Consider the following 20,419-nt stretch of genomic DNA (forward strand, 5'->3'; position numbering starts at 1 on the left):
ACCATGCATCAAATCCGTCCCATTCGAGATCCTAATCGGGAAACAAAAGGATAAACGAATGGAGCCCGCCCTCTTGTTTATGGCGTGTCCGCTTCCGTTTTTCATTTGCTAGCCAACAGCACGCCGTCATGAAACATTCGGGACAGAAGGGGACTAAAAATACGCTTCAGCACGGGATTGGACCGTGTGAGTGTTTCGAATATATATTCAAAGATTGTTATATCCTGGAATTTCTTTCATTATTTCAGTCTTGGTCATAGCCCAGTTCTTTGGCGTTCTGCCGGTAGCGGGAGTCTGGCCAAGTTCTCATCCTGACAAGGTTCGCTTCCGCTGGCTTTCATTGTCTTTGCTGGCTGCTCTGGTTCTATTTACATTTTCCGTTGTGGACTGTGCCTTATCCTCCAAGGTGGTGCTTGATCATGGCTTGAAGATCTATACCATTGGTAGGAGCTCTTGTTTAAAATGTAATGTATATTCTAAGAGATTTCCTTCTAGGTTCCCTCAGCTTCAGCGTGATTTGTATCTTCTGCTTTGGCGTCTTTCTGTTGCTCTCTCGTCGGTGGCCCCACATTATCCGCCGAACCGCTGAGTGCGAGCAGATCTTCCTGGAGCCCACCTACGATTGCCGAGCAGGGCGTCGCTACTCCCGAAGGCTTCGTCTCTGGGGTGTGGGTCTTCTGGTGGCCGCTCTTTGCGAGCACTCCACATATGTGGGTAGTGCGCTGTACAACAACCACTTGGCCATTGTGGAGTGTAAGCTAAATGTAGACTTCTGGCAGAACTATTTCCAGCGGGAGCGACAGCAGCTATTCCTCGTGATGCATTTTACAGCCTGGTGGATACCTTTCATTGAGTGGACCACCTTGTCTATGACATTTGTTTGGAACTTTGTGGACATCTTCTTGGTTCTCATTTGCCGGGGCATGCAGATGAGATTCCAGCAGCTACATTGGCGCATCCGTCAGCATATGGGGCAGAAGATGCCGAATGAGTTCTGGCAGCAGATTCGTTGTGATGTTTTAGATCTGAGCGATCTTCTGGGACTCTACGACAAGGAGTTGTCCGGGCTGATTGTTCTCTCCTGTGCCCACAACATGTACTTTGTGTGTGTGCAAATATACCATAGCTTTCAGTTAGTTTAGAGGACCTAATAATATAGTTTATGTTATTTAATGATCTTTCTTTTTTTTAGATCCAAAGGCAACTTTGCTGATGAGTTGTACTTCTGGTTCTGTCTCTCCTATGTCATAATTCGAGTTACCAACATGATGTTCGCTGCCTCTTCCATACCCCAAGAGGCACGAGAGATATCCTATACCCTCTACGAAATTCCCACAGAGTTCTGGGGTGTGGAACTCAAAAGAATAAACGAGATCTTTCTGGCTGACCACTTTGCGCTCACTGGCAAGGGTTATTTCCTACTAACCAAACGATTAATATTTGCAGTAAGTTAAAGCTTTATAGAATAAATCTAATATTATTAAGGAATGTATCTTTTACAGATGGCTGCTACTCTGACTGTCTATGAACTCGTTCTGATCAACCAAATGGCCGGCTCTGAGGTGCAGAAGAACTTCTGTGAGGGTGGCGTGGGCTCCTCCAAAAGCATATTTTCCTAATCCCCTATTCGCTTTTTTCCGCTTATTTTGCACTTGCTGAACTTTGTGAAATGGCACATAATCAATTATACCTGTCAGATGTTATCATATCAACATAGTCTGAAACGTTTTGTTAGAAGTGTCTCAACCATCACGCCCCCGTTGGAGAGCAATTTGTCTAGTCGCGGTCTTCAGATGGAGCGGTCCTTGGAGAGCCACCCGGAGAATACCCTGCACCATGCCATAGGTCATATTCTAGTCATATCAAGGATTTTCGGTGTACTGCCCCTATACGGTATCAAGCCCAGTGATTCACCGCAAAATGTTTGCTTTCGCTGGCTTTCTCCGTTTATTTTCCTATTCGTGGGAGTGTTCACATTTGTGATCGCAGATTTTGTGTTCTCAGCTAAACTTGTTCTGCACAATGGCCTTAAGATTTATACTATAGGTAAGATTAAACATTATAAATAGTTTTTGGGGATCGATTTATGGGTTTATATCTTTCCTACAGGTTCTCTCAGCTTTAGTGTAATTTGCATATTCTGTTTTGGAGCCTTTATAAACTTAGCTCCTCGATGGCCCCATATCATTCGTCAGACCTCGCGATGTGAAAGGATATTCCTGAAACCCTGCTACCAATGCCCCAATGGTCTTAAGTTTAGTCTTCATCTTCGCCGCTGGGGCCTGATCCTTCTGGTAGCCGCTCTGTGTGAACACCTCACCTATGTGGGCAGTGCCGTTTGGAGCAACTGCAAGCAGATCACAGAGTGCCGGCTGGAAGTAGGCTTCATACAAAATTACTTTGAACGCGAACGTCAGGAACTGTTCTCTGTAATTCCCTACAACTCCTGGCTGGTGCTCTTTATCGAGTGGAGTACAATCTCCATGACATTTTTGTGGAACTTTGGTGATATCTTCCTAGTTCTCATGTGTCGTTCATTGAGAATTCGGTTTCAGCAGATGCATTGGCGCATTCGTCAGAATTTGGGGAAAGGGAATTCGGGAAAGGAACTATGGCAGGAAATACGTATCGATTTCTTGGACCTGCATGATCTTCTGAAGCTCTACGACAAGGAACTATCTGGCTTGATATTGGTATCCTGTGCGCACAACATGTACTTTATTTGTGTGCAAGTCTACCACAGTTTTCAGTGAGTTTCTTGATTATTAATATATATGTTTTCTAAATAGATATTTATAAATATTTCAGAGTCAAAGGCGCTTTCATGGACGAGCTTTACTTCTGGTTTTGTTTGTTGTACGTGATCACCCGCTTGATGAACATGATGTTCGCCGCTGCTTCTATTCCTCAAGAGGCCAAGGATATATCCAACACTCTGTACGAGATCCCTTCACGCCGTTGGTGCGAAGACTTGGAGCGGTTAAGTGAGATGCTCCGCAATGAATCGTTTGCTCTAAGTGGAAACGGTTACTTCTACCTAACCCGTAGGCTTATCTTTGCAGTAATAATTTTGCAATATTTATTTCTATTTAACTTCATCAATACATCCCTTATTCCCACAGATGTCAGCCGCAGCCCTTGGCTATGAACTGGTCCTCTTTCACCAAATGGAAGGTGCTGTAACACAACCGGATATTTGCAGCCGTGCAGCCGGCTCCTCCATGAGCATATTCTACTCTTAACTCCATTTCATTAATACATACTTCATGAGCTTGTCGCCGCCGGCTGTCAGCTCCTCACATTTGCACAAGATTATGCACAGATAAGCGCACAATTGGCACGGAGACCATCAATTAGCTGTAACCAGTAGCAATTTTATGGACTTGACCATTTGTCGTGGCAGTCAGTCGAGCACCGAACATGGCCAGGACCACTGGAGATGCGGCTAAGCGGCGGAGGTTCATCGCTCGCATCAAGTTCTGGCGAAGATCACGCGTGGGAAGCGAGTACGTTTAGTTTCTCCAAATCTTTGCAGATGTAACTGGGATTTAAACATTTTTCAGTGTCACCCTGGGCATCCTCAAGTACAAAGTGGTCTCTAAGCCAAGTAAACGATTTCAATTCGCAAAAAGTACGTGTTTTATTTATTTTATTATACTTTTTAAAATGTTAATAAATTCCCCAGTAAAATCTTTTCTGCGACGTCTCAGAAGATCAGAGGATTACAAGTACAGTGGGTCTTTCCAAGAAGCTATAAAGCCAGGTTAATATGAACTTCTCATTTAATTCCTAAACTTTATGATCCGATATCAAGATTTTAATATATTTTCTTTCTTTTTTTAGTCCTCATCATCGCTCAGATCTTTGCCCTAATGCCAGTTCGCGGTGTCAGCTCCAAGTTCGCCGAGGATTTGGCCTTTGCGTGGTCCAGTGCCCGCACCTACTATGCCCTGATCACTATCGTTTGCTTTGGAGTGGTCTCCGGTTACCTGGTGGTTTTTGTAACAAATGTGACTTTTAATTTTGATTCGGTGGAGACTCTGATCTTCTACTTGTCCATATTTCTCATCTCGTTGGCGTTTTTACAATTGGCCAGAAAGTGGCCTGCTGTTGCCCAGGAGTGGCAACTAGTGGAGGCCAAGTTACCACCTCTGAAATCGGTCAAGGAGCGCCGAGCCCTGTCGCTGCACATCAAGTGGATTACAATTGTGGCTACCACATGCTCGCTGGGTAAGTATTTCTCTTAATCTAGGGCACCTATTTAATAATCCTTTTTAGTGGAACACATGATGAGCATGCTGAGCATGGGTTACTACGTCAACTTCTGCCCAAAGATACCGGGACATCCAATCGATAGTTTTCTGTACTTAAACTTTTCCTCAGTGTTCTACTTTGTGGACTACACTCTCTTCATTGGACTATTGGGAAAAGTTATTAATATTTTGAGCACATTTGCTTGGAATTTCAACGACATCTTCGTGATGGCGGTCAGTGTGGCTCTGGCTGCCCGTTTTCGTCAGCTGAATGATTATATGCAGCGAGAGGCGAGACTAGTAAGGATTGTAGGACAGATCCTGAGGACACGAAGTTATGATTACATTTGTTCCCTTTCCAGCCCACCAGCGTAGACCACTGGATGCAGTGTCGTGTCAACTTTCGGAATCTCTGCAAACTCTGCGAAGTGGTGGACGATGCCATATCCACCATTACCATGCTGTGCTTCACCAATAATTTGTATTTTATCTGTGGCAAAATCTTGAAGAGCATGCAGTGAGCTCTTATTTAGTTTCTGATTTAAATTTTCTTTAATATTGTTTTTGTTTCAGGACAAAACCTTCTGTATCGCATACTCTGTACTTCTGGTTCTCCCTGATCTATCTACTTGGCCGCACTTTAATCCTGTCCCTTTATAGTTCAAGTATTAATGACGAATCTAAGCGACCTCTGCTCATATTCCGTTTGGTGCCGCGGGAATATTGGTGCGATGAGGTGAGCTAGAATATATTTCATTTGTAAGTAAAGTTTTATAATTAATTAATTGTTTATATTGCCAGCTCAAGCGCTTTTCGGAGGAGGTGCACTTGGACAATGTGGCCCTGACAGGCTTAAAATTCTTTCGTTTGACCCGTGGAGTTGTCATTTCGGTATGTAAACAAAACTATCCAATTATAGAACTATATATATACTATATCCTTTAGGTGGCTGGCACAATTGTGACCTACGAACTGATTTTGCTGCAGTTTAACGGTGAGGAGAAGGTGCCCGCCTGCTATGAGGGCTGAACTCTTTTAGGGGAGTGTTGGCACAATAGAGGGTTTAGGGTTAAGCCCGCAAAATATGTGCTTTCATTGTTGTTGCTAGTCCTTAATTATAGATAAGTGCAAAACAACAGGTGTTTTTAATGGTCACTGTTCGGTTCCCTTTTGGCTTTTAGGTTGCCTTTGGTCATTCCTTTGCTGCAGTTGGTCTTTGCCAGTGGAATCAGCCAGTCGCCAGGATGAAGATCCTGCCCAAGCTGGAGCGCAAACTGCGCCGGCTTAAGAAGAAGGTGACCAAGTCACCGTTGACGCGTAAGCTGGATTTGATTCACGTGAGGTAGGAGAGGGTGAGGGTTTTTATAAATAAAGATAACAAGGAATATCCTCTAAGGGCAACTCGAAACTTAGTGAAGGAGTCGTTTCCAATCCTATAAACCATATATATCCTTAATCAGCATCAAATTTCCTTTCAGTGCCCGCAAGAAAGCCTTCCAAGAGAGCTGTGAAACCTATAAAAGTCAGGTTGAGAAGGAGTACGAGATCCGGAACACATTACCCAGTAAATATTTATCCAATTACAATTATGAATTCTTCATCTAATTAAATTAATTCCGAACAGAGCTGTCCCGTAGCAACAAAGAAGCCTTCCTTAGCGATGGAACCTTCCACCAGGCTGTGGGCCGTGTCCTACTGGTGGCCGAATTTTTTGCCATGATGCCGGTTAAGGGTGTCACCTCCAAGCATCCTTCAAATCTGAGCTTCTCCTGGCGCAACATACGCACCTGTTTCTGTGTACTCTTTATTGCGTCGAGCTTCACGAACTTTGGACTATCATTATATAAGGTCTTGAACAATCCGATTAGCTTCAACAGCATTAAACCCATTATATTCCGAGGATCTGTTCTGCTAGTGCTGATAGTGGCTCTCAATCTGGCCCGGCGGTGGCCCCAACTGATGATGTACTGGCACACCGTAGAGCAGGATCTGCCGAAGTATCAGACACAGTTGGGAAGATGGAAGATGGGTCACACCATAGCCATGGTTATGCTGGTTGGAATGATGCTATCAGTTGGTAAGTTAAGACTGTCAAATATGGAAATAAATAATTATTTATTTTAATTATAGCTGAGCATATCTTGAGCATGGTCTCAGCCATAAACTACGCATCATTTTGCAACCGCACCGCTGATCCCATTCAGAACTACTTTCTCCGCACAAACGATGAGATCTTCTTCGTGACCAGCTACTCGACCCCGTTGGCCATGTGGGGCAAGTTCCAGAACGTCTACTCGACCTTCATATGGAACTATATGGATTTGTTTGTGATGATTGTCAGCATTGGACTAGCTTCCAAGTTCCGACAGCTCAACGATGACCTGCGGAATTTCAAGGGCATGGTAACGAGGATTGACAGCTATTATTATTACCCGAAAAATAATGATTACTTGCAGAACATGCCTCCCACTTACTGGTCGGAACGACGCATTCAATATAGAAATATTTGCATTTTATGCGATAAAATGGACGATGCCATTTCTCTTATTACAATGGTGTCTTTTTCGAACAATCTATACTTTATATGCGTCCAGCTGCTGCGGAGTCTTAAGTAGGTATAAGATGCGTATCGCTATTATCTTTATATTGTCTTGATTATGAGTACTGAATGTGACTAATCCTTCATGACTTTCTTTTAGCACCATGCCATCGGTGGCGCATGCGGTGTACTTTTACTTCTCCCTCATCTTTCTCATTGGTCGCACCTTGGCGGTGTCTTTGTACTCCTCCAGTGTGCATGACGAATCCAGGCTGACCCTGAGATACCTACGCTGTGTGCCCAAGGAGTCCTGGTGTCCAGAGGTAAAAAGATTTACGGAGGAGGTCATTAGCGATGAGGTGGCCCTGACTGGCATGAAGTTCTTTCATCTTACCAGAAAGCTTGTGCTGAGTGTGAGTAATTCTGATTCACCCGAGAGCCACTTTAGGTTAATAATATTCATTCAGGTTGCCGGCACCATTGTGACTTATGAGCTGGTGCTCATCCAGTTTCACGAGGATAATGATCTGTGGGACTGCGACCAGAGCTATTACTCGTAGAGCAGGCCTTGTACGGCGCATGTATTGCATTATAATAAATAAAAAACATCTTGCACTTTATTATTATTATTATTGTTATTGTTTGTTTAAAGCGGTAAAAGGAAACCAACAAAATGTCGCTCGTAATATCAATCGGTTACATTCATTGCCTAAATTGTACGTCACATTATCCGCTATATATAGAGATTCTACGTGTGTCCGTGTGTGTGTGGATTCCACAGAGAATGGTCGCTACTGGTCACTTACAGTCTAATCGGCTAACTCTGATGGTGGATGTGGCGTGTGGGGTATGCAGATATGGATACGGGTGGCACCTGCTATTGGCAACTGGCATGGGGTCATTGTCGCAGTGTCCAGTGTGAGTTTTCGATTCGTTTCGTGCTTGGAACATACATTGGATGCAAAATTCAGCTAAAGATTTTCAATTACTTATGTTTAAATTCAGTTTAGGTGCTCCAACTTCGTGTTGCTACAAGAAAAGGTAACAGGTTCGGAAGTTTGGTGGTTTCTGGTTGCATATGTATGTCTGTTCCATTACAAAATATATGTATATATATATATATATGTATGTATATGAAGCGGAAGCTACACGATAACTACATGGTATAAATATGTGGATGGCTCTTTGCCTATTAATACGATTCTACTACGGCTGCCAATAAAGAACTACAAAAACTTGTTCGATGTCTTGCTGAACGAACTCCACGCCTTCACGCTTCACACACGGAAAAATGCTGAGGGGACTCGACTGAGAAGGCAAACATAAAGTATCACAAAGATTGAGATCTTAAATTAAAGCATAGCGAGAGAGCGCAAACCAAATCGGTTGGAGGATTATATAGCCTTAGTCCGTAGTCCGTGAAGATGGGGAATGCGTAATGCACAGATTCTAGTGTATAGCGAGTGTGGCATGAATGCGTTGCGGTTGCATTAGCGTTTTGCGTTTGAGTAAAACAAGTCTGTGGGCATTGCAGTATCCTCAGTGCCGCTTGGCATCATACTGCTTCACCTTTTCCGGAATGGCTGCCTTTTCCACGGCCACATGCAGGCCAAGCTCCTCCAGGGACTTTACGTAGACCAGCTTGCGCCAGAACTTTGTGCTGCAAGGGAGAAGGGAAGTTTATTAATATGAAAAAATAAAGTCTTTACTTATTATTTACTTATATTTATAGGGAAAACTCACCTCACAAACGGCCTTGCCATCCACACCAGCGACTTGATCCAGAATGTCGGATGCACCAGATACATGTGCTTCAGGCTTTTGCGTAGCCGACGATCTAGCAACTGATAGCAACTGTTGGGGAATCATAATCTATCAGCATAAGAATCAATTAGGAATTAACAAGATAGCAAACTCACCGCTTGAGCCATGGAAAGGGAGGCACGTTTCGCCTGTTGGAGCCGCCGTGCAGGTAGATCAGCACATAGTCATCGGTGACCAGCTGCTCAAGAGTCTTGACCACATAAAGAAACAGGTTGTCCATCACATAGCTGTAGTCGGCCCGCGATCTATCCGGCAGGTGGCAGGCGCAAAAGATGACTATGGCGTTCTGGCCGCCAGATTTGAGATATCCGCCGTGGGAGAGCACCCGCTTGTAGGGCTCGATGACCCGCATGTCGATCTCGCGGGTGCGTCCGTCTGGCAGAGTGATCTTTTGCCAATTCCGAGAATCTCGCCGCTCCTCAGCAGCCGTGTATTGTGGCAGAGTGGAGGCGCCTGGGACCGCTGCCGTAGCAGCAGCATGTGGCGTTGGTGTGGTGGCCAGTCCGAACTCCAGGTCCAATTCCAGGTCGTCGTCATGGTCGGGCAATAGCTCCGGTCCTTCGCAGTCGTCGTCGTCGTCCTCTCCGTCCAGGCCGTCGATGAGCGAGCTGGAGGGACTTAATGAGGCCAAATTATGCTCGATATCCTCGTCGTCATCGAAGCTGTGGTTGGAAATCGAGTCCAAGCTGGAGATGTCCTCGCCGCCGGGTAGAGTTGTGGTCCGCTTGGATTTCTTGCCATTGCCGTTGGGCATCAGGGAGACCGACTGGAAATTGGACTCCACGGCAGCCAAGTACTGGGACACATCCGCATCCGACTCGCTGCTCAGAATGTCTGGACTGTTGGCCCTCAACAGACTGACCTTGGCATCCTGGGGTTTATTCCGCGACTGGTTCAGCGAGTTCTTCGCCTGCACCGTCTCCGTGGTGGGCACCACGTCCGGAAAGTTGCCTCGCGGCTGCGGCTTCTCCTGTTTCTTCAGCTGGAAAGGCTCGGAGTCCGAGTCCGTGTTTGTAGGCGACATCAACGGATGGCTATTAGCCAGCGTGCGCTCGATGGTATGTCGTTGTGGCGGCATCGTCTCAATGGGCAGCATATCCGACCGAAGAATTCGGTTGTCCAAGGTGGAAGTCGTAGTCGTCTTTGCCAGATCATTCACAATCTCATTTTCCTTCTCCAGCGCCAGGATGTTCTTGGGCGGAGCAGGTGTCACGGCATCATCGGCCAGCGGCGAGATGCCAGTGGAGTCCGTCGGCGTCTCCGAGATGTCCATTTTGCTCTCTGACTGCGAAGACTCCGATTCCGCGTAGTGCAAACTGCGAATCGATTAGTCATAACATGTTTGTTTTTTTGTTGCCCTTCCGATGGCTTACCTCATATTTCCGGGTGATTATTCTGTGGCTGTCGCGTAAACTCGGTTGCCCGCTCATCCAGGCACTCATCTAGATGCGCGCATCGGTGCTGAGTAATGCTGGCTGGATTTGTGGCCTAAATTCGCTAATTTAAACAAAAGTCCGAGTAAACAAATTTTACATAGAGATGGGAAAGCATCGATACATCGATAATGGAAAATGTTTTCGAAAAATATCTATATTTTTCCATCTCTACTACTCAATGAAGAAGAATTTAGTACAAACAGTATATAATTTACGTTTTCTATTTCCTCATAGTTATTTTTATAAATAATTTTAATTTCTTTAATTGGTTTTCTATTATTTGTATTTAGTTTTTATTTAAAGTTTATTTAGCTTCGATACTATCGATACCTTGATCGGTCAAGAAGGCGGCGATAAAATTAGGGCTGCCAGATTTTCAAACAACGTAAGGGAAATAACATATTTGTGTGTCGTAAGAGAAAACATTCGTAACGCTTGTTATCGATATTAAAAAACGGTCACACCGTGTTGTGTAGTGCGTCGTGAAAAAGTGAATTTTTAATAATAAATCCGCGTCCCAGCTATGGAAATTACACGAATCTCGGTTTCTGCCAACAGTGCAGTTCCTGTGAACGCCCCTAGCCTACCCACAGTTCCCTTGGCACAACAGCCCCCTCTACCTGCGAGCACACTAATCACAGTAGGCGTGTCGTCGCCAGCACAAGCAACAACAACCACGACAGGCACGGGCACAAGTACAGTGGTGTCAGCAACAAACACGGTTGTGAGTACCGCTGCAGCCACGACTGTAATTGCCACTCCGCTTCTGCGAGCTCCGATACAAAATCTGCCGATTGAGCTTCAAAACGACCAGAAACGAAGGAGGTAAGAATAACAGGATTTGACAGGGATGTCAACTGGAGAAAAAGTGCTTGGTAATCATTCATTTTCGTTTTCCCGCCGCCGACAGTTCGTCTAGAACAATCAAAAGGAAGCGTTTTGATGATGAAATAGTCGAGTACAACATCGCAGTGCCCACGAATCGCAGCGGAACGGACCCAAATCGCAGCAACAGACCGAGAACCACTTCGCAAAACTATCCCGCTCTAATTGGAGTGCCGCACACCACGCTAGCGCCGCTTACCATTCCCATTCCAACGCCGGAGCCGCCTTCAACTCCCGCTTCGGTGGATTCCCTAGTTCCCGGAACGCCCAGCACGGTAGCTTCACTGCCTCTGGTCACACCCACCACGCCAGCACCGCCCGTAACTCCGCTACTGCCTGTTGCACCCCCAACTCCGACCGTAGTGCATCCCAAGCCGCCCGTTATGGAGCGTCCAGCGGCCAGCGAGAGGCGCTCGCGTCCCGTGCGTCCGGCCAGCAAGAAGTCGCAGCGCCGCAACGGTAGAACTCTCGGCCAGACGGCCACCAAGGATCTGGGTCGCTGGAAGCCCATCGACGACCTGGCCCTGATTATTGGCATACAGCAGACCAACGACTTGAGGATTATACATCGTGGCGTGAAGTTCTCCTGTAAGTTTACTCTGCAGGAGCTGCAGCAGCGCTGGTATGCCCTACTATACGAGCCGGCTGTCTCGCGGATTGCCGTGTCTGCCATGCGCAACCTGCATCCTGAGCTGGTTGATTCCGTTCAGCGCAAGGCCCTATACAGCGTTCAGGAGGAGGATCTACTGGGCACCATTAAGAGCGTGAGTGTAGAGATCAACAAGATATACATATTAATGCTGATTTTTAATCCCTTTTCTGTCATTTATAGACGGAGCAGCCGAAACTGGAGCAATTCCAGGAGCTTCTCGACAAGAACGCCTCGATCTTTTACAGCGCTCGCACCGCCAAGTCCCTGCACAACCACTGGCTACTGCTCAAGCAGTATAGCCTTCTGCCGGATCAGACGGTGAAGCCGGTCTATGGCGCGGATCAGCAGCCGCTTAGCTTCTCGGATGCCGAGGATCAGATCTTCGAGCACGATCTCAACGAGCCGCGTGACGAGGCCTTGGAGTTGGAGAGAGCTCTGGCGGATCGCCGCAACAAGCGTGATATTCGCCTGCTTGAGAACGAGCTCTCGCGTTGGGGCGTCCTCGTAGATTCGGTTCTTGGACCCACAGCAGCCTCCGAATTCGATAACCAGACACTGGCTTGTCTGTGCGGCCGTCATGTGCGATACCTGATGCGCTCCAAGGAGATTACCTTCGGCCGGGATGCCAAGGACTGCGTTGTGGACGTGGATCTATCGCTAGAAGGTCCATCAGCTAAGATTTCACGTCGCCAGGGAACCATCAAGTTGCGCAGCAACGGAGACTTCTTCATTGCCAACGAGGGTAAGCGGGCCATCTTCATAGACGGCACTCCCTTACTGTCTGCGAACAAAACGCGTCTAGCTCACAACTGCACTGTTGAGATCTCCGGACTGCGCTTCACCTTCCTGGTTAATTATGAGCTCATAAATGCCATTCGCCAGGAGAGCGCCAAGACACCGAATCCCCTCAACTAGCTGGGCTTGAAGCGAGCTGAAACCCTAATGTATAATTTAGTACTTAGTAAGCATCAGATATAGAATTCTGGAATAAATAGCATATGGACAATATGTGAAAACCATTAACGATTATATTGCGAAGCTAATTTTATACCCTTTAAAGGGTGTTCTAATTTTATTTAAAATCTTACGATGTGAAGGAATCATTTCCGACCCAATAAATCATAAATATTCTTGATCAGGATCAACAGGCAAATCTTATTAGGCACGTCTGGAACTGGTTACATCACTCTTTTCTTCAAAAATGTCTGTTTTTATACCGTTTTGCAGGGTTTTATTATTTTAGTCAGAAACTTGTAATTGCATCAACAAACGTGGTATGCAGATTTGTTAGTGCTTTAAAAACTCGCACAGTACAGCTTTCCGAATCAAAATTAATGCTATTTTGGCTTAATTATGATGTTTGGAATAGATTGATTTTTCAATGAAATTGTCTGTTTTTATACCTTTTTTGCAGAATATTATTTCAGTCAGACGAATAAAAAAAAGTGAAGGAATCATTTGCGACCCTATAAATCATATATATTTTTGATCAGAATGAACAGGCTAATCTTATTTGGCATGTCTAAAAGATAAATGACATTTTCCGAATTTTGTTAAAATTTGATATTTTCATAAGGGGTAACATCATGATTTTTTTCAAAAATCGACAAGAAATTGAATTTTAAAAACTTAAAAACTGAGTATGCAGATTTGTTAATTTAGTAAAAAATTACTTGAACATCTTTCCAAATTAAAATTAATTAATTTTTGGCCAAGATATGAGTCTTTTAGACATTGAATTGTCGCAAAAAGTGTCATATAAAAATACCGATTCTTATAATGTGAATATTTTAAGCCTAGTTATGGTCGATTTTTCCTTCGATTCTATGATTTGATTGAAATCTGTAATTTCGGCTTCTGTGAACTAGTTTCCTCTGGTTTATTCTTTAAATTACTTATGAAATGTATAAATTTATTTTTGGTTTAAATTTGCTTTAATTTAAATAGTTTCTAGCTAGATTTAGCCACAATTTAGAATGTAATACTTCATTAATAGACTTACGAAAATGGTCTTTATGTTGTAATCCAATTTATTGCCTTTACATTTACATATTTATGTGCTTAATCAAATATTTTATGTGGCAAGAGTCATGGAATATAACAAGAAGCGCCCACTCTGTAAACCCGACAACCGCAACGCCTCCAATCGAACGGAAGCTCTTGGCGACTCTCTTAATTAGCCATGGAAGTGAAGTGGTAAAAGAGCTAACAGTTCACCCGGATGGGGTCAGTTCTAGTGCCCACCAGAATCCGTCTCGATCTTAGTCTCGGATCTGTCTCCAGACGCCTACCACTTCGTCGGGCGCTGTGTCATGTGGCTAATTTGTGGCTAACTCGTAAGCTGCCATTAATTACAGCTCAGACGCTGGAAAGTGCCGGCTAAGAGACACCAATGGCACATTCATCCATCTATCTGGCCATAACCATTCTATCCATAACCATTCTGTTCGCATGTCACCGACAACCGCGACGCTTACAAAGGAGAATTAAGCAACAAAGATTCGCAACTCTGAGAAGACTCACGCGATTGTATAATGCTCTTTTCTCCGGAGGCTACTGGAGTTCCCAACTAACTTGGAGGGTTCACTTGTCACGGCAATTTAGTCACTGATCGCTGCGATTGTGTTTTAGGCAAATTTGTTCGACCTTGCGACCTGGGAGCTCTCCGCAGTTGATCATTTACAAATTGTAACAGATAGCAGATCTTTTTGGGGGGGAGATGGACTCCCCCGGGGACTGAGTTATAAATGATAGCAGCTGTTTTGGGGTAATTAATAGAACCACCGACAGCCGGAGACCATGACACCTAATATAGAAATTAGCTGGCGAAAAAGAACAGGGAGAAAGTTCGATGACTTTCGGCGGCGGCCTTTCTTCGAGGTCGCGCCATGGGTACCGTCGCGTCCAAAGTCGGATGGAGGGATTCTTTAATTTGTATTGTTGATACTATAAACTAATAAGCCAAGCTGCGCAGCATATTAAAATATAATTAATTGTTGTCACTGTCTATAAAAAGTCAATTTACCTTGACCATATATACCTGGAATTTTGGCAGTTCTCCCGAGCTCCGGACTCTCCAATCTTTCTCCGCTTTGTTCCCGCTGGAATTCCAAATTCTAACGTTGATTTGTGTGCATTTTTTGTTCGTTTTCGAAGATGTCCGAATCTTTGGAAGCTGCTGATGCCGCTGCTTTCTTCGACGATGATGGTGATGGTGATGGTGATGAGGCCGAGGCTAATGAAGCCCGGCTTTGTCTTATTATATACCAATATTTTGTAGCTTTTGTGCAGTTCAGCGAACTTTTGTTGTTGCTCTGCTCTGGGCCCTCGATATTCTGATATTTTTGCGATGTCGCAACTGCTAAAATTAGTTTATATTTCTCTGGTTCGAATGGTTCTTTCTTTCGATCTTTTTTTCCCCCTATTAGCGTAGGTCATGCTGTTCACCGACGCCTCCTCTGTCTGGTCAGAGAAGTCTTATTTGTGGCCAAAGTGGAGCAGCTCCACTCCATTTTATGCTGGCCATTGCGTGGGGGTTCCATCCGAAAGTCAGAACTTTCACAGTTCCAACGCTGAGATCATAGTTGGGCCTTAGATCTGGTGTATATGTATATATATGATAAATCTAGTGCTAACACCTGAGCCCAGCTTGGCCCAGTTGAGCTGACATAATGATGATTATCTCATTGCATTATATAAGGCATTGTCGCAGCACTTCAAGATTTCGTGACTCTGCAGGAAAATGGCCAAAAACAATCCATGTTGGGGCCATAAAAATAGCCTACTGATCAGTTTTGCCGAATCGATATATGCCAAAATCATTGCCTTTCCCCCGCCCTTTAAAATGTTTTATTTTACACCTGCCTGCCGTTCGTCTTATGTGTGATTATTCAATTCGAAATAAACAAAACATTTATAGTATTAGTTCAATTATTGTTGTTGCTGCTGCAGTTTGATATTCATTTTGCTAATCGCATTTCAATCAATTTCATTTCAATTGTCAATGAATGTTGATTGTGTTTGATGCACTGCGGGAAAGATTGAGTTGGTTTCCGTTGAATTATTGAAACTGTTCATTATAGTCTTGAAATGTATTATAACTTTAGTCAGAAGCTTGAAACTATGTGAAATATTCATTTCCGACCCCATTAATCCGATATATTCTTGATCAGAATTAACAGGGGAATCTATCTAGGCATGTCTAGAGGAAAAATAAAATTTTAAAAATTTTGTTAAAATTAAGTATGTAAAACTGAGTAAAACTGAGTATGCAGATTTGTTAATCTAGTAAAAACTAGCACAGATCAGCTTTCCAAATTAAAATTAATGATTTTTTGGCTTAGTTATGAGTTCCCAAAGTTTGTTCAATTTCATAAAATTCCTTAAATCTATACAAATCGATCCCGGAAATAGAGTAACCATCTTTTAAACATTACCAACAATTATGTATGTTTAAAGTGCAAAATTCTACATAACATTTCGTGACTGGAAGACCATAAATTATATATAAAACCAAGACCTTGCCTAATATATATTTAATTTTTTCTCTGTGCTTGCTTTTGGGGATAGAGTGATAGAGGGAGGCGTGGCCTGCTTCTGTTTTGGAGCGACATTTGTCGCAGACACGCATGTCAACCCACCGAATGCGTCATGTGAAATATTTAAATTCAAATTCGTCTCTCTGTGTTTCGCATGTAACGCATAAATAATCCGAAAACCCCCAAACCAAGTTTCAAATATTTTTCTGTTCCGCGTCGCTCATACGCACAGTGGGTCGTCAAAGTCAAAGTCCGCGGGCTGTGCGCTGCATTTGTGATTCGAATTCGAAATCGTTGCCATAACCGTGTATAGTTTTGTTTATTGAACTAGCTGGCAAATATACGAGCATCTAGCAATGATTATTCATTGGAATGCTAGCTGATTTATCCCTCAGATCAGAAATGATTTCATAGACAGTTGTGACGTCAGCCTTGCATCGGATATAACATATAGCTGGGCCTATGCCTGATCGCTTTATCCAGCGCCAGTCGAGCTTGGAGGAGGCCTTGGAGTACGCTGCTCCATTGGACAGGCGGCGGCTCCAAGGCGCCCACGCACTCCAAAAGCTCAACAGCACAATGGCAGCTGTGCTGGCGCCAAAATAAAGCGAGTTCAATTTGCAACTCCACTTTCGGGTCTTAAGATCTTGAGAGCTGTTATAGTGCTCCGAGTGCCAGGCACCTTTAATTTTTTTTATTTTTGCAGCCGAGACAAATAATTACAACGACTTTGATTTTTTAATTAATTCGAGCCACAAGGCGAGCTCTGAGAGATTGAGTGAGATCCAGATACAGATGGCAATAGATACGCCATCAGAAATCATATGTGCCGGACTTTTTATTATCCATGTGGGACGGACGGACAGTTTGTTGTTTTCTGTTTCTTTGTTTTCTATATTTCTAATGGATTATGAATATATGGATTGTATACCCTAATTGAGAGACTATTCATTAGGGCAAATGGAATGGTTCTGTTTGTAAACAAGAAATAGATATATCATAACATAAATTGAGAAAATGTATGGGTTAGGTTGATCGATTTTAATGGCATTTCTTAAATAACTAATTTTATATTCAAATAAAAAATACTTTAAATAAATACCTATAGCTATGATATTATCCAGAGCTCTATTTATTAACTATACATAACTTTTAATATTGCTCTAATATAGCAAAACTAATTAACTTGCACTAAAACCCAAGTATTAATCATAGTTTAAATGGTTAACCCTCAACAAAAATATGAATCACTTTTCAGGGAGAGTGTAAAGTCTAGACACCTTTTCCGTACCCCTTCTATTTAGATAATGCCCTTCCCCTACCCCAAAGGGTATCAAAATCAGACAAAAGCTTTTGCACTTGGCCTTTCTCCCTTGACAATCAAATATTTACCTTTCCAGTTAAAAAAAAGGTAGAAAAAACGCTGACTCGAATTGCAAAAATCGCCTGGAGATTTTATTTGTTGTATTTTTAGACATGTTTATTTGTCTCGATAAAAGCGGAGTATTTTATTAATAATAATAATTTTGTTCAACTGATCGGAAACTGTCGAGAAACTTCAAGTTATCTAACTCCACTTCAATCTGAACCCGCTTCGCACTTCAAGATCCAACATGCCAAGGCCGAAACCCTTTCAAAAAATAAGTAAAGTGAACTGAAAACCTGAAGTATTTTAAGGCTGCTGCGGTAAGAGATGCACTGCCAAGTGGTCTTTGGACCTGGTTTAGTAATTAGAATCAATTATTCTAGACGATGTTCAGGGGGCATTACCAATATACGTATATGTATAACCTGAGCTGAGAGGTCTTTCTCAGCCGGAACAAGTTCGATTTTGGCGCGTGACAATTGCGGGTGGGCCTCCTCCTCCTCTGGGGACCGAGAAATCGGCTTACTCGCCCCAAAGTAGATTATTTGTGTGGCCAAAAAACCCAACCGGCGGAATACGAAGCAAAAGTGACGACGAAGCCAAGCTTGGTATCGGTATCGGTTTCGAATTTGAAGTTTTTAAACCGTCAACTAAGCTCGCTGCGAATTTAGTGGCGAACGAGCCAGCCAGCCGAGCAGACACACGAGAGCGCGAGTCGAGTCGAAAAACCTGGCCCAAACCGAGTACAAACCCCTCAAAACAATTCAGTAAAAAAAATCGTATTGCATCGAGCGTGGGCCGCAATCGGAAGTGTTCATATATATTAAACAAAAAAATATAAATACAAATAAAATAGATAAAAATTAAAAAGAGTTATAACAGCCGCCGGTAGCTGGAACTAATTGAAGAGCCTTTGGCTAATTGCCGATAATGAAGATTGCCAAAATTGGCAACAGCTGAATCTCTTGGAAAATCTTGTGCGTGTGAACAGAGCCGTGAAAAGGCAACGGCAAATAAATTGTAAATTAAATCAGAAAATAATTTGAAAGCTGCCGAGGATCATTATGAATAATTCGTGGCTGGTAAGTTTTTTAAAGTGCCAGCACAAACATTTGTTTTAATTAAACAATCAAAAACCTATCGGGGGTGTACAAGAATCAGGTAACAAATCAGCGTAAATCAGTTGTTGACAGAAATAAACGTAGTAACAGGATTATGTGTCAGCCGGATTGACCTCATCGCAGCGGTTCTTGTTCTTCAGCAGATACGTGGCCAGGTAGCTCACCGGATCGCTGGGACGATCTTGGGCCAGTGCCTGGAGGCCATGGAGGAGGATGGGCGCCACGGTCTGGTCCAGATACTGGCGCACGGATAGGGAATCCGCATCCGGCCGGGGCTTGCGGCAGGCGTTAAACGGAGAGATGCCCTCGGTCACCTCCTCCATGTTGTGATCCGAGAACTCCTTCTCCCTGCTCAGATCTCCGCCGGCTCCGGAGTTTATGCTTCCATGGAAAGGCATCTCCGAGCTGAGTGCAAAATAAGAGTTTAATTTTGAAACTAGTTTACACTTTTTCTTGGGTATTTTTAAATTTAGAAATCTCTTTACCTTGTAGACTTAGAAAATATATATTACTTTTATAAATTTATTTATATTTTTTTGTTCTGAGCTGAGATCCGAACACTCTGAATGTTGGATTTGAATGGGAAAACATATAGGCTATATTCATAGGTAAAGAAAATAAAAGTCAAAGCCTGCTATGAGTTATTAAAAAGTATATAGCTGGCGTGTTTTCACTTCAATATATTAAAAAAATTTAAAATAACCTTCCAGTTATGACTTTTACTTCTTTGCTAGTTTTCTTGTATTTATTAACCATTAGTTTTTTGAATAAATTACAAAATAAACTTAACTATGCATATTTTAATGTGCATATTGAAAATAATAATTAAAGTCTAACCACTCTTGTTAATTTATGTGTAGTTTCTGTATTAGCTTAGCTTAGTTAAAACCTATGATTTAAGTAATACACATTCCCAGCTAATTTATACCAGTTTATATGGTCTTTTGAATTGAGTTCCTCTATTGATTAGGCTCCCAGTGATGTCACCCAGAGTTCTCCCATAAATTTACCGGCTTTCGTCTCTAGTTTCAATCACCCTTAGTTGGATCGTAAATATATATCTAAGGCTCCGTAGATAATAGACTGACCTCGGCCGAAAATTTATGTGAAGCAGCCAAGATTTAAGAGCCTCGTTTGGTTTATTTTTACGGGTTAACCCGGGTCCACAACAATTAACTCCTAAGTGGCTACCAAAGTAATCCCTAACTAATTAAACACTTGAAAGTGCAGTATGCTCATAAATTGCGAAAACTTTGTCGCTAATTTTTTGCTTGATTACAAAATCAACCCTTGATCGTATGCATAATCCATGCAAACGTGTTCTAAAACTCATAAAAACTGTGTAGAATCGTCAGTTAAATTATTTGCTTATGTTTTGGCAACACTTTTCTTAATTGCCACCTGTAAATCACACACCGGTCTGTCTACCCCCTCGCACCCCTTCCTCTAGATTCAACATTTGTGTTTATACGAAATTTATTGAATAATTCATGGGAAGCGATTAACACATATTTCGCTATGAGAAACGAGAAACCTGTAGTATTTGACCCATATTAGAGATGATTTTGCCAGAAATTTAAATACGAATAGAAGCGGAGTTCAAGGGGGGAAATGAAATCCGAGAGATGATATTCCCTAACTGTTTACGGAGGCCTCAATCTTTGGGGGGTTTCAACAAAAATCGTGCATTACATGGATCTTTATAAACATATATTTTGGAGGCTTCCCCCTCAGATATCGATCAGCTTGAAGAAGTGAGAAAAATGAAGAGAGCCAGCCGCCAAAGGTCACTGGCATCTTAGACT

At 43.1% G+C, this 20,419-nt stretch overlaps 6 protein-coding genes across 9 annotated transcripts; 4 read left to right on the forward strand and 2 right to left on the reverse strand.

Moving 5' to 3' along the window:
- Window positions 1-59: 59 nt before the first annotated feature.
- Gr64c (Gustatory receptor 64c) lies at window positions 60-1,716 on the forward strand. The gene is made up of 5 exons (XM_020945834.2): window positions 60-186; window positions 249-443; window positions 496-1,132; window positions 1,193-1,445; window positions 1,503-1,716. Exons 1-5 carry the CDS (start codon window positions 129-131, stop codon window positions 1,617-1,619), a joined length of 1,260 nt encoding a protein of 419 aa, XP_020801493.2. The 5' UTR covers window positions 60-128; the 3' UTR covers window positions 1,620-1,716.
- Window positions 1,698-3,289, forward strand: Gr64d (Gustatory receptor 64d). 2 transcript variants are annotated; one of them, XM_020945832.2, is made up of 4 exons: window positions 1,698-2,046; window positions 2,110-2,749; window positions 2,809-3,044; window positions 3,123-3,289. In XM_020945832.2, exons 1-4 carry the CDS (start codon window positions 1,698-1,700, stop codon window positions 3,146-3,148), a joined length of 1,251 nt encoding a protein of 416 aa, XP_020801491.2. In that variant the 3' UTR covers window positions 3,149-3,289. The 2 variants fall into 2 exon arrangements, with proteins under 2 accessions (XP_020801491.2, XP_020801490.2); XM_020945831.2 differs by having other exon boundaries at window positions 2,809-3,061; window positions 3,123-3,271.
- Window positions 3,290-3,355: 66 nt separating this feature from the next.
- On the forward strand, window positions 3,356-7,412 carry Gr64f (Gustatory receptor 64f). Of its 3 annotated transcripts, XM_020945830.2 has the most exons (10): window positions 3,356-3,506; window positions 3,564-3,631; window positions 3,686-3,763; window positions 3,844-4,230; window positions 4,279-4,553; window positions 4,616-4,770; window positions 4,827-4,989; window positions 5,055-5,144; window positions 5,199-5,247; window positions 5,435-5,594. In XM_020945830.2, the coding sequence occupies exons 1-10, from the start codon at window positions 3,421-3,423 to the stop codon at window positions 5,539-5,541; spliced, it is 1,458 nt and encodes a 485-aa protein (XP_020801489.2). In that variant the 5' UTR covers window positions 3,356-3,420; the 3' UTR covers window positions 5,542-5,594. The 3 variants fall into 3 exon arrangements, with proteins under 3 accessions (XP_020801489.2, XP_086685927.1, XP_086685926.1); XM_086829801.1 differs by lacking the exons at window positions 3,356-3,506; window positions 3,564-3,631; window positions 3,686-3,763; ... (3 more) ...; window positions 4,827-4,989; window positions 5,055-5,144 and adding exons at window positions 5,732-5,817; window positions 5,878-6,330; window positions 6,384-6,655; ... (1 more) ...; window positions 6,953-7,205; window positions 7,260-7,412 and having other exon boundaries at window positions 5,206-5,247; window positions 5,435-5,595; XM_086829800.1 differs by lacking the exons at window positions 3,356-3,506; window positions 3,564-3,631; window positions 3,686-3,763; ... (3 more) ...; window positions 4,827-4,989; window positions 5,055-5,144 and adding exons at window positions 5,732-5,817; window positions 5,878-6,330; window positions 6,384-6,655; window positions 6,710-6,864; window positions 6,953-7,412 and having other exon boundaries at window positions 5,206-5,247; window positions 5,435-5,595.
- LOC110178611 (uncharacterized) lies at window positions 7,406-10,201 on the reverse strand. Its single transcript, XM_020945795.2, has 4 exons — window positions 9,990-10,201; window positions 8,712-9,932; window positions 8,536-8,646; window positions 7,406-8,452 (listed from the first exon to the last, which is right to left on the reverse strand). Exons 1-4 carry the CDS (start codon window positions 9,992-9,994, stop codon window positions 8,332-8,334), a joined length of 1,458 nt encoding a protein of 485 aa, XP_020801454.2. The 5' UTR covers window positions 9,995-10,201; the 3' UTR covers window positions 7,406-8,331.
- A 246-nt stretch (window positions 10,202-10,447) lies between these two features.
- On the forward strand, window positions 10,448-12,612 carry Rcd5 (microspherule protein Rcd5). Its single transcript, XM_020945812.2, has 3 exons — window positions 10,448-10,877; window positions 10,963-11,701; window positions 11,770-12,612. The coding sequence occupies exons 1-3, from the start codon at window positions 10,576-10,578 to the stop codon at window positions 12,502-12,504; spliced, it is 1,776 nt and encodes a 591-aa protein (XP_020801471.1). The 5' UTR covers window positions 10,448-10,575; the 3' UTR covers window positions 12,505-12,612.
- A 5,964-nt stretch (window positions 12,613-18,576) lies between these two features.
- Window positions 18,577-19,592, reverse strand: Dpy-30L2 (Dpy-30-like 2). Its single transcript, XM_020945798.2, has 2 exons — window positions 19,100-19,592; window positions 18,577-19,019 (listed from the first exon to the last, which is right to left on the reverse strand). The coding sequence occupies exon 2, from the start codon at window positions 19,010-19,012 to the stop codon at window positions 18,707-18,709; it is 306 nt and encodes a 101-aa protein (XP_020801457.1). The 5' UTR covers window positions 19,013-19,019; window positions 19,100-19,592; the 3' UTR covers window positions 18,577-18,706.
- Between the last annotated feature and the right edge of the window lie 827 nt (window positions 19,593-20,419).

The sequence above is a fragment of the Drosophila serrata genome, unplaced genomic scaffold (assembly GCF_035046125.1).
Source record: "Drosophila serrata isolate PLE 108 unplaced genomic scaffold, ASM3504612v1 contig_217, whole genome shotgun sequence".
NCBI lineage: Eukaryota > Metazoa > Arthropoda > Insecta > Diptera > Drosophilidae > Drosophila > Drosophila serrata.